Raw genomic sequence first — 13,318 nt, 5'->3', positions numbered from 1 at the left:
TAACCCGAGACAAGGCTTTTCATGTCAGATAGACATTGCGATCAGCTCATTGTACAGATGATGCTCTGGCGGAGATGAGGGGGCTATCGAGTTATGACGAAGATAGGCCCATAAAGCATGGCCCGATACAATTGAATAATGCTTACCTAAATTTGAGACAACTGTCGCAAAAAGGCTCGAACGTGAAGAAATCCAATGAAAATTGGAGTTAGTTTCGTCGAAGGTTTTACACAAGTTGGTGTTCGAGGACGTGGGAAAGACCAAGAAAGTTCGACAACAGACGTCGAACTTTACCACCTTCCGAGAATCGGGGTCACAGTGGCGAGAGATGTAATGTTTCACCACCTTCCGAATCGGGGTCTCGTGCCGACAAGGAAAAGGTGCGGCACTAGCTATGTTTCATCAACTTGGCTAGGGTTGCGTTACTGTTGATCAACTCCGACTCCGTTGGACGTGCCTTATCGTGATTAATTATCAGTCTCTAGGCATGACAAAAAAATCCCGAATTGCAGTAGATCGCCTTCATTGGGTAAATCATAGAGATAAGAATGCGAAATCAAGAGATAAGAATAAAGAGGAAGAGATCAAATATTACTCAAGAATTCAAGCGGCCAGACGTTTCATTAGCGTCCCAATGAAGCAGCTCGAAAGTAGGTGGCGACGCACGTGCCCGCTCGAGGACTCAACAGAAATAGTAGCAGTGGCAGGCCACCCCGCCACCAATGGAACTGATCGCGCCGTACGCTTGCTGGAAGGAGTCACCGTGGTCGGACCTGCATTTCTTCTCGCAAATCAGGTTGTAACACTGCGGGTCATCTGTGATCTCGAGGCACGGACTTTCCGGTCCGACCTCACCGCTGGTGCACGAGGCCTCACGTCCATGGCTGCAAATATTTTTCCCAATCGACCGAGAAACGTCAGTAACGCAAAGTCAGCGTTACAGTCACGCTTACGTCTTGCAAAGCGAAACATCGCCGCAAAAGAAACTCACGTACAAAGAAAGATAACCTGAAAAAACGAGGGCCGCCACGAAGAATTGCGCCAGCGAAAGCTTGGCCATCTCTTAGACAAGCAAGAGCGTCAGGTCAAAGGTGGAGTATACGAGGCAACTTCTCTGGATGTGAGCTGATGAGGGTGATGGGAAAGTGACTAAGAAAAGATTACATGATAGTTTTAAATTTAGTATAAGGATAACTGTTTATTTTAAATAATAAATAAGTATAAATTATTATGGAGTTTGCTCGTTTAAAAATTTATAATTTATAACAAATTAACTATTATGCTAGCAAAACCCAAAATGACTACATGCTTAATTCAGAGACTTAGAGAAAGTTCATAGAAGCTACCACAATCCTAGTTTTGACAACTTTCTTAGTTGGATATTCCACAAAGGAAGTAAATCAAAAGGTATTCAATTTGGGGAGAACCCAATTATAAAGTCATAAGCCTATTATAATTATGTCAATTTAATTATAAACTTTTTAATCAATTAAATTGTAAACATTTTGAGATACCCAATAAGACCGTTATCCCATTCTACTCTCCCTCACTTGCCTGTAAATGGCTTGTGAGGAGGAGTCCCCAGGATGGTCTATTCGGGGGAGCAGTTTAAGGACCTACTCAGGTCATTGCCTGGTTCTAATTGTGTTTTACAGGAGCCAGGTCTTTGCTCCCAACCATTATTTTTCTTCCCGGGAAACCAGGAATACCCTTCTTGTGGCCCTCGGGGTCCCCTTATTCGGGGGGGCACGCACCGACCCGTGCGCGGGGGCCTTGTTATCGGGTTGTCCCTTGGAGCACTGCAGTTTAAGGTCTTGCCGAGGACCAATTGCCTGGTTCTAATTGTGTTTTACGGGAGCCAGGTCTTTGCTCCCAACCATTATTTTTCTTCTCGGGAAACCAAGAATACCCTTCTTGTGGCCCTCGGGGTCCCCTTATTCGGGGGGGCACGCACCGACCCGTGCGCGGGGGCCTTGTTATCGGGGTTGTCCCCCTGGGAGCGCTGCAGTTTAAGGTCTTGCCGAGGACCAAGAGCTAATGAGGGTGATGGGAAAGTGACTAAGAAAAGATTACACGACAGTTTTAAATTTAGTATAAGGATAACTGTTTATTTTAAATAATAAATAAGTATAAATTATTATGGAGTTTGCTCACTTAAAAATTTATAATTTATAACAAATTAACTATTATGCTAGCAAAACCCAAAATGACTACATGCTTAATTCGAGACTTAGGGAAAGTTCATAGAAGCTACCGCAATCCTAGTTTTGACAACTTTCTTAGTTGGATATTCCACAAAGGAAGTAAATCAAAAGGTATTCAAATTGGGGAGAACCCAATTATAAAGTCGTAAGCCTATTATAATTATGTCAATTTAATTATAAATTTTTTTATTCAATTAAATTGTAAACATTTTATATTTATGTCGATTCAATCCATCCAACCAGCTTTGGTTGGTCAATGTTGACATGGACATCAATTTTCTTATATGGCGTGATCGGTATTTATATAGATAACTTTTAATAATATTTAATTTTCTTTTTAATTTTCTTTTTCTTTTTCACTAGAAGGTCAAGCCTCAGTAGGGGTGGGTAAGGATAACGAAGCCATTGCCAATTGCTGGTGAGGGCCGCGACGCCCTCACTAGTCGCGAGTGAGGCCAGCCTTGCCCAAATCCCGGATGGGCAAGGTAGCCTAGTCCAGATTTGGTAGAGGCTGGTGAGGTTAACGTCACCTACAACCATGCAATGGCCTTGCCCAAATCTAAGCAAGGTTGGGCAAGCATCCTAGCTCTCACTCATGGCTAATGAGGGCCCGATGACCTTCACCGGTCATTGTAAAAAAAAAACTATAGAAGGAAAAGAAAAAAAGAGAAGAAAATAAAATAAAAATATATTATTAAAAATGTTTGCATCAGTTGTCAACAATGTCATATAGGAGGCTAGTGTCCACATCAACAATTTCTGATCAAAATTGATTGGATGAACTCCATGGGTAAAACATGAAGAAATTTATAATTCAATTATCACACTTAAAATGTTTGGAACTAAATTTTAAAAATAAAATAAATATCATAAGCTTATGACTTTTTGGACAATTTTCTCTAAAGATTCTAGATTGGTTTACTTTTGCTTCCAGGGTTTTGGTGGTCAAATGGTATTAAATATACAATCACATCACGTTGAAGCCTAAACCAATCTATCTATTATTTAGAGAAGAATGGAAGATGAATAGGGTATTCCCACGAAATTAATTTCTCACGACTTGGTTATGAAAAATCAATATGAATAGAAACCGATCTTGAGCTCAAACCAGCACATCTTTAGATGCAAAGACTTAATCCTCTCGGTAGATCGACCTTTGATGACTTGACATCCAAACTAAGTCGGCATTCTTTCATAATGTGCCTAATTAGTCATGCTGTGTGATGATTAACGACATGCGATCTAGTCGAAGCATATCAGATAGACATTGTGATTAGCTTATTGTACCATATTAGCAATATGTATGATATATAAAGTAATTCATTCAATAACCAGACCACCAAAAAGAAAAGAAAAAAAAGGGGGAAAAATAGAAAAAGAAAAGGTGGTGGAGAGGAGAGGCGTCGCTGGCTCCTTGCTGACCAATGGATGACGCTGTCATCAGATCAAAACGAAGATAGGCCCAAAAAGCATGGTCCAAAATGATATGCCCGGCATCATGGTCAGCTCGTAAGCTCTTCCTCAAGGCCATCCCACTCCAGCTCCCAGTCCAGTCCCTTCTTTCGGTGTGAGTGAAAAATTAGAGACTTGGTGTCCTTGACGACCCAACTCAGTGCTGAAAATCAAAACTTCAGCAATTAGTTAAAAGAGATTAAATTGGAAAAATTGTCCAAATAGTTTTAAACCTACTATACGGAGGTTATTTCAATTATAAACCTTTCAATTTTGTCAATTTGATTTAAAACATTTTGGTGATTTGCCAATTCAGTTCTCAAACATTTTAATTGTGTTAATTTAATCTTAAACATTTTAACGATTTGCCAATTTAGTCCTAAACATTTTGAAAATTTACCAAGGTAGGCTTTTCGACTAAATATTAAACTAATAGGTTTATCACTAAATTAGCAAATCTACAAAGGATTTAGAACTAAATTGACACAAAGAAAGGTTTATGACTAAATTATCAAATCATCAAAAGATTTAGGACAAATTTGTCGCAATTAAAAGGTTTAGCATTGAATATATGATCGTGCAATAAGTTTAGAACTTTTTGGACAATTATTCCATAATAGGCTTATTAGATGACCTTAGTTAAGAATGACTTGAAAGACTCACTTAAGTCCCAAAAACTCGCGTGATCCAGTGAGCTCATCATGGGTAAGCAAGTAAGTTATTGTTTGACTTTCCCATTGTAATTTAAACATAGAGGTTAAATTTAGTATGTCAAATATAAGCTCATTATCCTATTCAGCATTTGGTGACGTCTATCAAATAGAATAAACACATATAATTCAAGATTTAAAATCCGATAAATTATCTGATGACGTCTTTCAGACGGAATAAACACGAATAATTCGAGATCCAAAGTTCGATCAATTTTCTAGGCCTAGACAGTGGGATACACCCGAATGGGACAAATAAACTAAAAAAAAACACACGCACACAATTAAAAAGAGAATGGATGTTGAGTTTTTCCCTGCACTCAAGAACAAGAACAACACCTTTCTGAACCCCCCCAATAAAAAAAAAAAAAAAAAAAAAAAAAAAAAACAGAACCACACCTTCGACGAAATTAGGAATCACAACACAACTGGTCTCTCTGCCTTTCTAAGGCATATTCCAGATCTAAGACAGCATGATCCCATAACAATGTGACTGCTCCCTTCAAGTCTCCATAAAAATTTGATAAGTTTCGGATTTAAGACTGCCAAGGATCGTTACTCGGCATCACGCACCACTATTCATCTGATGTAAGCGAGCCTCCTCACCAGAAACCCTACCGAGGTGTTATAGATCTAGTACTCATTCACCTAATACAGCAAGATACACGAATTACCAGCGCCGGGTTCGAACTTATGAACTCACGTTTAGGACAGTCCATGTACTAGGCGCCGCCGCTGCCGCCGCCGTTGTTATGTGTACTAGACTTGGAAGGCATGGATGTGGTCCAACTAGATTTGGCGCTTCATTCCTAATACACCAAACGAGCTTACGGAGAGAAGGGCCAAGAAGGAAAGGATGTATGTGCTGATGCATGCCTGACCACACGACCAGCTCAGCACCCAGCAGTAAAGCCTTAAACTCTCTGCACATGCTATTTGAATAACACTGGGAATTCTCTCAGCACCTACATTGCAACAATCAAATGTTCACCCCCCCAAAAAAAAAAAAAAAAAAAACAAATCAAATGGTCAATGCATCGGGATCACAGGCACAAACATCATTGACAGGGACCACCGATCGACGACGCGAAGCGTTTGAATGAATTGTGGTGAATTGTGGGAAGGGGGGATGTTGCAGCGTAATCGTACTTAATGTGCGGACGTTGGTGAACTCTGATTGGTCTTTTGGAGTGAGAAGTGGTCAACCTGCATATCTTATTACCGAAGGATGGCGCTCTTAGTTAAATCTTTAAAAGCAGAAGACAAAATCGACGGGGAATCCTGGACGAAAGAGAGAGAGAGAGAGAGAGAGAGAACGGGTAAAATAACGGGGCAAGCTCGACGAATCTTGGTGGCGTTAAAATAAGGGTGAACGATGTACATGTTGGTGGCTCTTAGAATGGAGAAAAGAATACAACTAGATGGTCCTTTTCAAGGGTAGTCAAATCACAGGCGTGAGGCCCCAAGCTACCAATGAGGCATCTTCCAGAGCAAGACATCGCCCCCTATCGTTTTCTTCTTCTTCTTCCTCTTCTTCCTCTTCTTTCTTGTTTTCAATATACTTTTTTCTTGCGCATAGAAGGGAAACACTAAATGTGATGCCTATCTAGGGTTGCCCCCGGTCTAGACTAAAAGGGAAAAGAAAAAGAGGCTTAGGTCCTGAAACATCGAGCCAGGTAACATAGCTGGCGGACGGACTCGATCGGATCCACAAACTCCCAACACGAGCAGGTCGTTCCCTCATGGCAGTCAATCGCAATTCTGAAGAGAGAACAAGGATTTTCAGGCGAGACGAACGTAGCGGAGACTTTGGTTATCAATTCTTCTTTATTAGACCAAGTAGGTAGTCCATGCAAGATATTTGATGACTTAAGGGAATGCGTGGGGGTGACGTTAGGTAGGGGGGAACGTTGATTAGGACAAGTCGCAGCGTGCCCGAGATGCTATACTGTTTGTCTCTACTTGGACCGAGTCTTCCTTACTTAATTCATATGAAACCTCTTGTGTTTTAAAACTGTATTGGTTGGCTTCATTGGAGAATCGCTATGGTGCCTCCAAGTGTCGCCCCCTCGCGCCCTCACGACTTTCCTCGCCAATGTTTGACCCGTCCTCAGGGAAACATCGAGAGAGATTATAATACGTGCATCGAAGCCTCACTTTGTTAATTGTACTTGCCCATCGTCATCACATTCTTCCCCTCCCGAGAATCTATCTCCTCGGGGAGAAGTGTAATGACTCTTTTATCCTCGCCAACATTTGACCCCCGCTTTTTTTGCCTTTTTCCTTTTTTTCTATAAGAGGCTAGTTATCATCAAAGTGTTAGAGATGACAAAAGGTAAACGTATAATGTGTATTCATGATTTATTCGATTTGAATTACGTATGTATGAGAAAAAGAACATTAATTTGATTCGATTCGAAGTACTGACGTGTTTTTATGTCGTTTTCAAAAGCTTATTTTATTTCGTAATGAAAACGTAGGAAAGATATGCGATCGAGGAATTGCGTTTGACCTATGAATTTGAGAGAAAAAAAAAAAGCAGTTTCCAAAGCCCACTTGATCGATCTGTTTTCAAGTCAATGGCATCTTAAAAACGATTCCAAGAATTTGGGCAATGAGAAGGAGAAGCAAGGGGCATAGATAGGAAGAAGGCTGAGAATCCACTAAACGACAGGCACAAACCAACACGTAAAGAAATCACCCGCTTACATCACCACCTCCCAACTTGCTCTTTCAATGGAAAGAAAATTCAAAGCACTAGGCCTCCAACATATAAATTGAAGAACCGGACATGGAAAAACGGACCAAGGCGCCACACCAATTCCTCTCTCCCTCTCTAGCACTCTCTCTACTTCAGCTGGAAGCTTCTGTCTTCTGAGACCTCCAATGGAGATCCACTTTCAGCAGCAGCAGCCCGGAGGAGAAGCCGACATTCCCGTGACGAAGCTTGGCAACAGGTTCAAGCCCAGGAGCCGTGGCCACGGCAACGTTAGCAACAAGTACGTCGGCGTGAGGCAGAGGCCCTCCGGGAGGTGGGTCGCCGAGATCAAGGACACCACCCAGAAGATCAGGATGTGGCTCGGCACCTACGAGACCGCGGAAGAGGCCGCTCGGGCCTACGACCAGGCCGCGTGCCTCCTTCGCGGATCCAACACCCGCACCAACTTCGCGACACACGCCGTCTCCTCCGACTCGGCCCTCGCTTCTCGCATCCGGAACCTCCTCAACAACAAGAAGGGAGGCACTAACCAACCGAGTTTCGATGCCTCTCTTTCTTCGACGACGGGTACTGCTACTACTGGTACCTCGACCACGGCTAAGACTACTACTAGTGCTACTCACTCATGCAGTAGCACGAGCTGCAGTAGCAATAGTTGCACGGATAGTGGCAGCACTCTATCTGCTGATGACAAGATCAACTCGGAAGCCATCCAGGTTTTCAGCGAGGATGTATACAAGCCGGATTTAAGCCACTGCGGGGACGAGTTGGAGTTGATTTCTTCGAAGTACAATTTGTCCTGGGCTCCTGAGCATGGGTTCGATAGGTTCTCGTACGCGCAGGAGGTCATGGAATTGCCGAACAGCATTAAGGCCGGTCCAGCCGACGAGTCGGACGAAATGGGGGAGTTATCACCGTTCGACAGGATGCAAGTGGAGAGACAGATTTCCGCATCGCTGTACGCCATGAACGGGTTGCAGGAGTACATGGAAACCGTCCATGATCCGTCCGAGGGTCTGTGGGATCTCCCTCCCCTGTGTTCATTGTTATGCTGACCCAAACATTTTCACGGCTCTTGAAAAGTTCATAGAACCAGCTTCTCTGTGCTAGTTGCTTTCAGATTCTTTATAATAAATTTTCGTGTGCTATTAATCCAAAGAAATTTGAACTCTGTAATCGGGGACAAAGTTCCAGTTCAGAATCAACAAGCCTGACGACTTCCGACAATCTCTCCTCATTTGGAAATCCGAATCTCTCTCTCTCTCCCACCAAGCACATGGATACAGCAGATAGACGAGAGTAGCTGTAAGATGCATTTCCAGTCAAACCTTACGAGTCTTGACAGCGCTCTCTTGTTTACGTGTATCAGAAACACATGGTGGAACCATATAATTTGGTGTCCGCCAGAATCTCCACCTTCAAATACGCTCATAATAGGGACAAATAGCATTAATCAAGCATTTTGAGATATATTCCGAGTCAAGAATAAACAGCTTGTCACCCAAAATTGTGAAATTTTTAATATGAGAAATCATCTTCATGGTTACAATTTGGCATATGCATTGTACCACCGATTTCGCATGATGACAATTATTAACTTTTAGTGGAAATTGAATCTGATTGATTCAGTGGAAACTCAAATTGCTCCTCACTTCTCGGGGAAGCGCATGTACGTAACTGGTAGCAACTAACATACTACTCTCCCTCTACTGAGTATTCATGTTTATTACCACTAGAAAGATCTTGAGTTATTTCAAAAGTTTCTGGCATTTTTGGGGGCCAATTCCTCCATAGACACTCAGGCATTCGCTGAAACAACTCGTGCTGATTCCTGAGTGATCTCCATGATGCCGATGGACTAGTGATGATAGATGAAACACAGTAAGAAGTATGACACTAAACACTCAAAAAACCTTCGCAGATACTATCTGCCAGATAGCAGCATGTTGCCTTGTCTGTATTTCACCTGAAGAACCGTCACAAGCTGCTGATCATACTAGCAACAGATTCTGAAGTTTGTGGGAATGGATTAACCAAATCACTCACTGCACCGGAACATGTAATGTGGTTTAGTCACCTTACATCTACCTACAGCTAGCTAAATGACAGTAAATTTGGTTAGCTAACCAGATTTGAGAATAATAACTTGTAAAAGCCCAAGAAAAAAGGTTTGTTCTTGTAGATGTAAAGTTCGCCTCAAACAAGATCTGAATGCTTCAAATGACATTCCTCTGTCTCCATTTTCACCTTCCTAAGCAATTTCCCAAATTATCAACTCCAAGCACTTGGGAAATAACCACCAGTTTATGTGACTGAAAAAGAGATCTGTAACCAACTGAAGAAATTGCATCTAGCATGACCAATTAGCTATATAAATCATGGCCACAATAATGGGTTTCTTCATTATATGCGCATCTCCACCAATAAGAGATGAATATAGAAGGAAATCAATGCGCACAAGTAAATGCAAGGGTAATTTATGTAGGCTTATCAGCTGTCAAGATGATCACTTTTAAGTTTCAATTTCAAACACAATAAGAAACTGGCAGCACATATGCCCAAAAGGAAAATCCACTTCGAAGGTAAAACATGAAGAACAACCATACAACATGGGGCCAGAGAGACGGCCCATGGTACTTCAAAAAGGAGAATTTCCTTTTGTTTCAGTAATCCTCCCCTTCTTCCTCCTCCTCATCACCACCCTCTACCGCAACTTCCTCATAGTCCTTCTCAAGAGCAGCAAGATCCTCACGGGCTTCTGAGAATTCCCCTTCCTCCATGCCTTCACCGACATACCAGTGGACAAATGCTCTTTTAGCATACATGAGATCAAACTTGTGGTCAATACGGGAGAAGACCTCAACTACAGCTGTGTTGTTGCTTATCATGCACACCGCACGCTGCACCTTTGCAAGATCTCCACTGGGTACCACCGATGGAGGCTGGTAGTTGATGCCGCATTTGAAGCCAGTTGGGCACCTGAGAGAATGGATATGCATGATTCATTTCAAGAACATGTCTAACAATATGACCCTCATCTTAAACATCTTAATGCATGCGCATGGATGAAATTCGACATGAACCGGTGGCAGGTAGTTGATGCCGCATTTCTATTTATTTATTTATTTTTAACTATGATAAAGGACCTCAAAAAGTGAGGTCAAAAGATTACCATGTTCTTAGGCAAAGGGGGAACATTTCCATCAGAAGGGAAAGCACATTATCTTCCTTCATTAAATCCTAGATCTTAGAACTTCACCTCAGATACATGCCAGCCAGTTCATCATACGTCATTAAGTATTTGGTTCATGCAAAACCGAAAAGAAAATCTAACCATTTCAAGTAGTTCTTGGTGTTTAATGTTTTAAAATCTCCATGAATGAATTAGATGTTCACTTACCAGTCCACAAACTGAACAGTGCGCTTTGTCTTAATCGTAGCAACAGCAGCATTGACATCCTTAGGTACAACATCTCCACGATACATCAAACAGCAAGCCATGTACTTCCCGTGCCGTGGGTCACACTTGGCCATCATATTTGATGGTTCAAACACAGCACTCGTAATTTCTGGAACTGAGAGCTGCTCATGATAAGCTTTTGCAGCCGAGATCACAGGGGCATAAGATGAGAGCATGAAGTGTATGCGAGGATATGGAACAAGATTTGTTTGAAACTCCGTGACATCCACATTGATGGCACCATCAAACCTCAAAGAAGTGGTCAAAGAAGAAATAACTTGGGATATTAGGCGGTTCAGGTTTGTGTAAGTGGGCCTCTCGATATCTAAGGATCTTCTGCAGATATCGTAAATAGCTTCATTGTCCAAAAGAACAGTCACATCTGTGTGTTCAAGGAGAGAATGAGTGGAGAGCACGCTATTGTAAGGTTCCACCACTGCTGTTGAAACCTGCTCCATTCAAGAAACTATAGCCTTTATTTTATAGCTCAACCTCATCGATAGAATCCATTTAACTGAAGAAAGAGATGAATAACAATCTCATGCATGAATATGGAGATGCCTGTTCACCGACGGGATGATTTTCTCCTTCAAATTCTAAAGCAAACAACTCATACTGATGCCAAGTCAGCATTTCCAGTTCAGTCATTAAAAATAGGAAATGCATCATATATTCTATGGAGCAACTTAATAAATCTAATCTTCCCATATTAGCCTTGCCATCCATCACCATTTTTTCTCAATGGCAACGACAGGCGGAATGCTGTGTGCTAACTAGTACAACTGAGGCAAGAAAAGTAAGAAAATTCATGAAAGTTCATACATCATGAGCATGCTTTACAGAATCTAGATGGCCTGCTTAACTTAAGGCCCACGTGAATGTACCTGAGGAGAAGGGTAGATTGTGAAGCCAAGCTTCGATTTCTTTCCATACTCTACGGACAATTGTTCCAGCAGCAATGAACCCAAACCAGAACCGGTGCCACCGCCTACAGCACTAAAGACCAAAAAACCTTGCAAGCCGGTACAGTTGTCAGCTAGTTTTCTCACTCGGTCAAGGCAGAGATTAACAATTTCCCTCCCCACTGCAGAAAGAAAATGAGAAAGCAGATCAAGTAACAATCTACAAATAAGCAATAGTTGCCAATTCTGAAACAGTAAAAAGACATGTACGAACCTGTATAATGTCCTCTGGCAAAGTTATTGGCAGCATCTTCCTTGCCAGATATAAGCTGCTCAGGGTGAAAAAGCTGTCTATACTGCCCTGTCCTAACTTCATCAATGACAGTGGGCTCAAGATCAACAAATATCGCTCTAGGCACATGCTTTCCAGAACCAGTCTCACTGAAGAAGGTGTTGAAGGCATCATGCGCAACCCCTACCGAGGTGTCACTGCAAGCATAAACAGATAAAGAAAATGAGAGAGATAGCGTGTCAAATTCTGCATTATTTACTCTCACTTTCAAAATGGATAACCACAAGTAACTACCAAAGGCTGTAATGATAACCCAGGATGCTATGAAATTCAGAAAGCGACCAAATCAACAATTACTAAAGCAGCGACAGTGGAAGCTCAATTGGAGTAGTGCATCAAGCATGCAATCAGAGTAAATCCTATGGATCCATGAAATTAGTAATTGATAAAGTATTCTCAGGGTAGCCAAAGTTCTGCCAGTGTCATTAACCGAGCGACCCTGAAACTTGACAAGCTATCTTCACAACCTCCCCAGATAAACAGGCGTCATCAGGATCTAAATGATGCCTGTACCAACAGCATCACCTAACCAGGTTTCCTAGAACGTGCCGGATCCTCGGCACTCTGCGAACGTCTACAGAAACGATAAGGAACTAAGCACCCCCACTTCTCCAATCCCTACCGAGGACGTTTCAAAACACTCGCTTTTGTAATAAATTCCGACCTTTCGAAGAAAAAGAATAGAAAAAGCGCATGAGCGTCATTGTGGGCTAACAATTGAGAAGCGCAAACGTTTTCCAATTCCTCTGCAGCTTAGATAACACGAACAAGCGAAAACGACAATGCGCGCCCTCGACATAAGAAGCATCTACACACGTCGTGCCGCGATCCCGACACCGCAGCGCCGCGTTGCTTTTCCATCCGATCGTTAACCGGGATCGAGAAACCCTCGGTTGGGGGCAGAAGCGGCAGAGCAAACAAGGGGAAAAAATCATGCTAAGCGGTCGACCCCGCGCGCGCGCTCCACCAGCTCCTCAAACAACAGAAAACCAGGAGCTCAGGAACAACCGAAAAGAAGCCGAGTCGCGGGCATCGGGACCGCCGGGACGAACGCTCGGGAGCAAAGCCGTCGTCGTCGTCACGAAAAGGCTCGAGCGGCGCGGAGGCGCGCGCACGAGACGAACGCATCGACCGCCGACGGTTCCGACGCAAATGCCGTCCGGTTCCTCGAGAGGCATTCCAAATCCGGAACGTACCTGGGCATCGTGCCGTCGGGATGAATCTCGTGCTCCAGGCAGTAGAGCTCCCAGCAGGAGTTGCCGACCTGAATCCCCGCCTGCCCGATGTGTATGCTTATCACCTCCCTCATCCTGTCCCTCTCTCTCTCTCGCTCGCTTTCTCTCTCTAGATGAGCTGCTGCGCCGCAGTTTCTGCAGAGGAAGGAGAGGAAGAAGAAGAAGAAGAAGGAGAGGAGAGGAGAGGAGAGGAGAGGAGAAGGGCGGAGAGATCGGGACCTGCTCGAAAGCACGGGGGTTACTTATGTAATCCGCGTCGGCGACGGGCGAGCCGTTTGTCTTGC

At 43.1% G+C, this 13,318-nt stretch overlaps 2 protein-coding genes across 2 annotated transcripts; one reads left to right on the top strand and one right to left on the bottom strand.

The window, feature by feature from the left end:
- Positions 1 to 7,173: 7,173 nt before the first annotated feature.
- Positions 7,174 to 8,514, top strand: LOC104442998 (ethylene-responsive transcription factor ERN1). Its single transcript, XM_010056369.3, has one exon. The coding sequence runs from the start codon at positions 7,253 to 7,255 to the stop codon at positions 8,138 to 8,140; it is 888 nt and encodes a 295-aa protein (XP_010054671.1). The 5' UTR covers positions 7,174 to 7,252; the 3' UTR covers positions 8,141 to 8,514.
- A 1,026-nt stretch (positions 8,515 to 9,540) lies between these two features.
- LOC104442991 (tubulin alpha-3 chain) lies at positions 9,541 to 13,108 on the bottom strand. Its single transcript, XM_010056361.3, has 5 exons — positions 12,996 to 13,108; positions 11,722 to 11,936; positions 11,430 to 11,629; positions 10,486 to 10,994; positions 9,541 to 10,064 (listed from the first exon to the last, which is right to left on the bottom strand). The coding sequence occupies exons 1-5, from the start codon at positions 13,106 to 13,108 to the stop codon at positions 9,749 to 9,751; spliced, it is 1,353 nt and encodes a 450-aa protein (XP_010054663.1). The 3' UTR covers positions 9,541 to 9,748.
- Between the last annotated feature and the right edge of the window lie 210 nt (positions 13,109 to 13,318).

The sequence above is a fragment of the Eucalyptus grandis genome, chromosome 1 (genome assembly GCF_016545825.1).
Source record: "Eucalyptus grandis isolate ANBG69807.140 chromosome 1, ASM1654582v1, whole genome shotgun sequence".
NCBI lineage: Eukaryota > Viridiplantae > Streptophyta > Magnoliopsida > Myrtales > Myrtaceae > Eucalyptus > Eucalyptus grandis.
This window is presented reverse-complemented; position numbering and strand designations above follow the sequence as displayed.

What these genes read in the sequence shown, in the direction of transcription:
- LOC104442991 (XM_010056361.3), bottom strand. Translation starts at nt 13,108, where the DNA reads ATGAGGGAGGTGATAAGCATACACATCGGGCAGGCGGGGATTCAGGTC. An exon ending in TGCCAGAGGACATTATACAG is followed by an intron (nt 11,630 to 11,721) that starts GTTCGTACATGT and finishes TTCTTTCTGCAG; the next exon opens with TGGGGAGGGAAATTGTTAAT. An exon ending in CAATCTACCCTTCTCCTCAG is followed by an intron (nt 10,995 to 11,429) that starts GTACATTCACGT and finishes TGAATGGAGCAG; the next exon opens with GTTTCAACAGCAGTGGTGGA.
- LOC104442998 (XM_010056369.3), top strand. Translation starts at nt 7,253, where the DNA reads ATGGAGATCCACTTTCAGCAGCAGCAGCCCGGAGGAGAAGCCGACATT.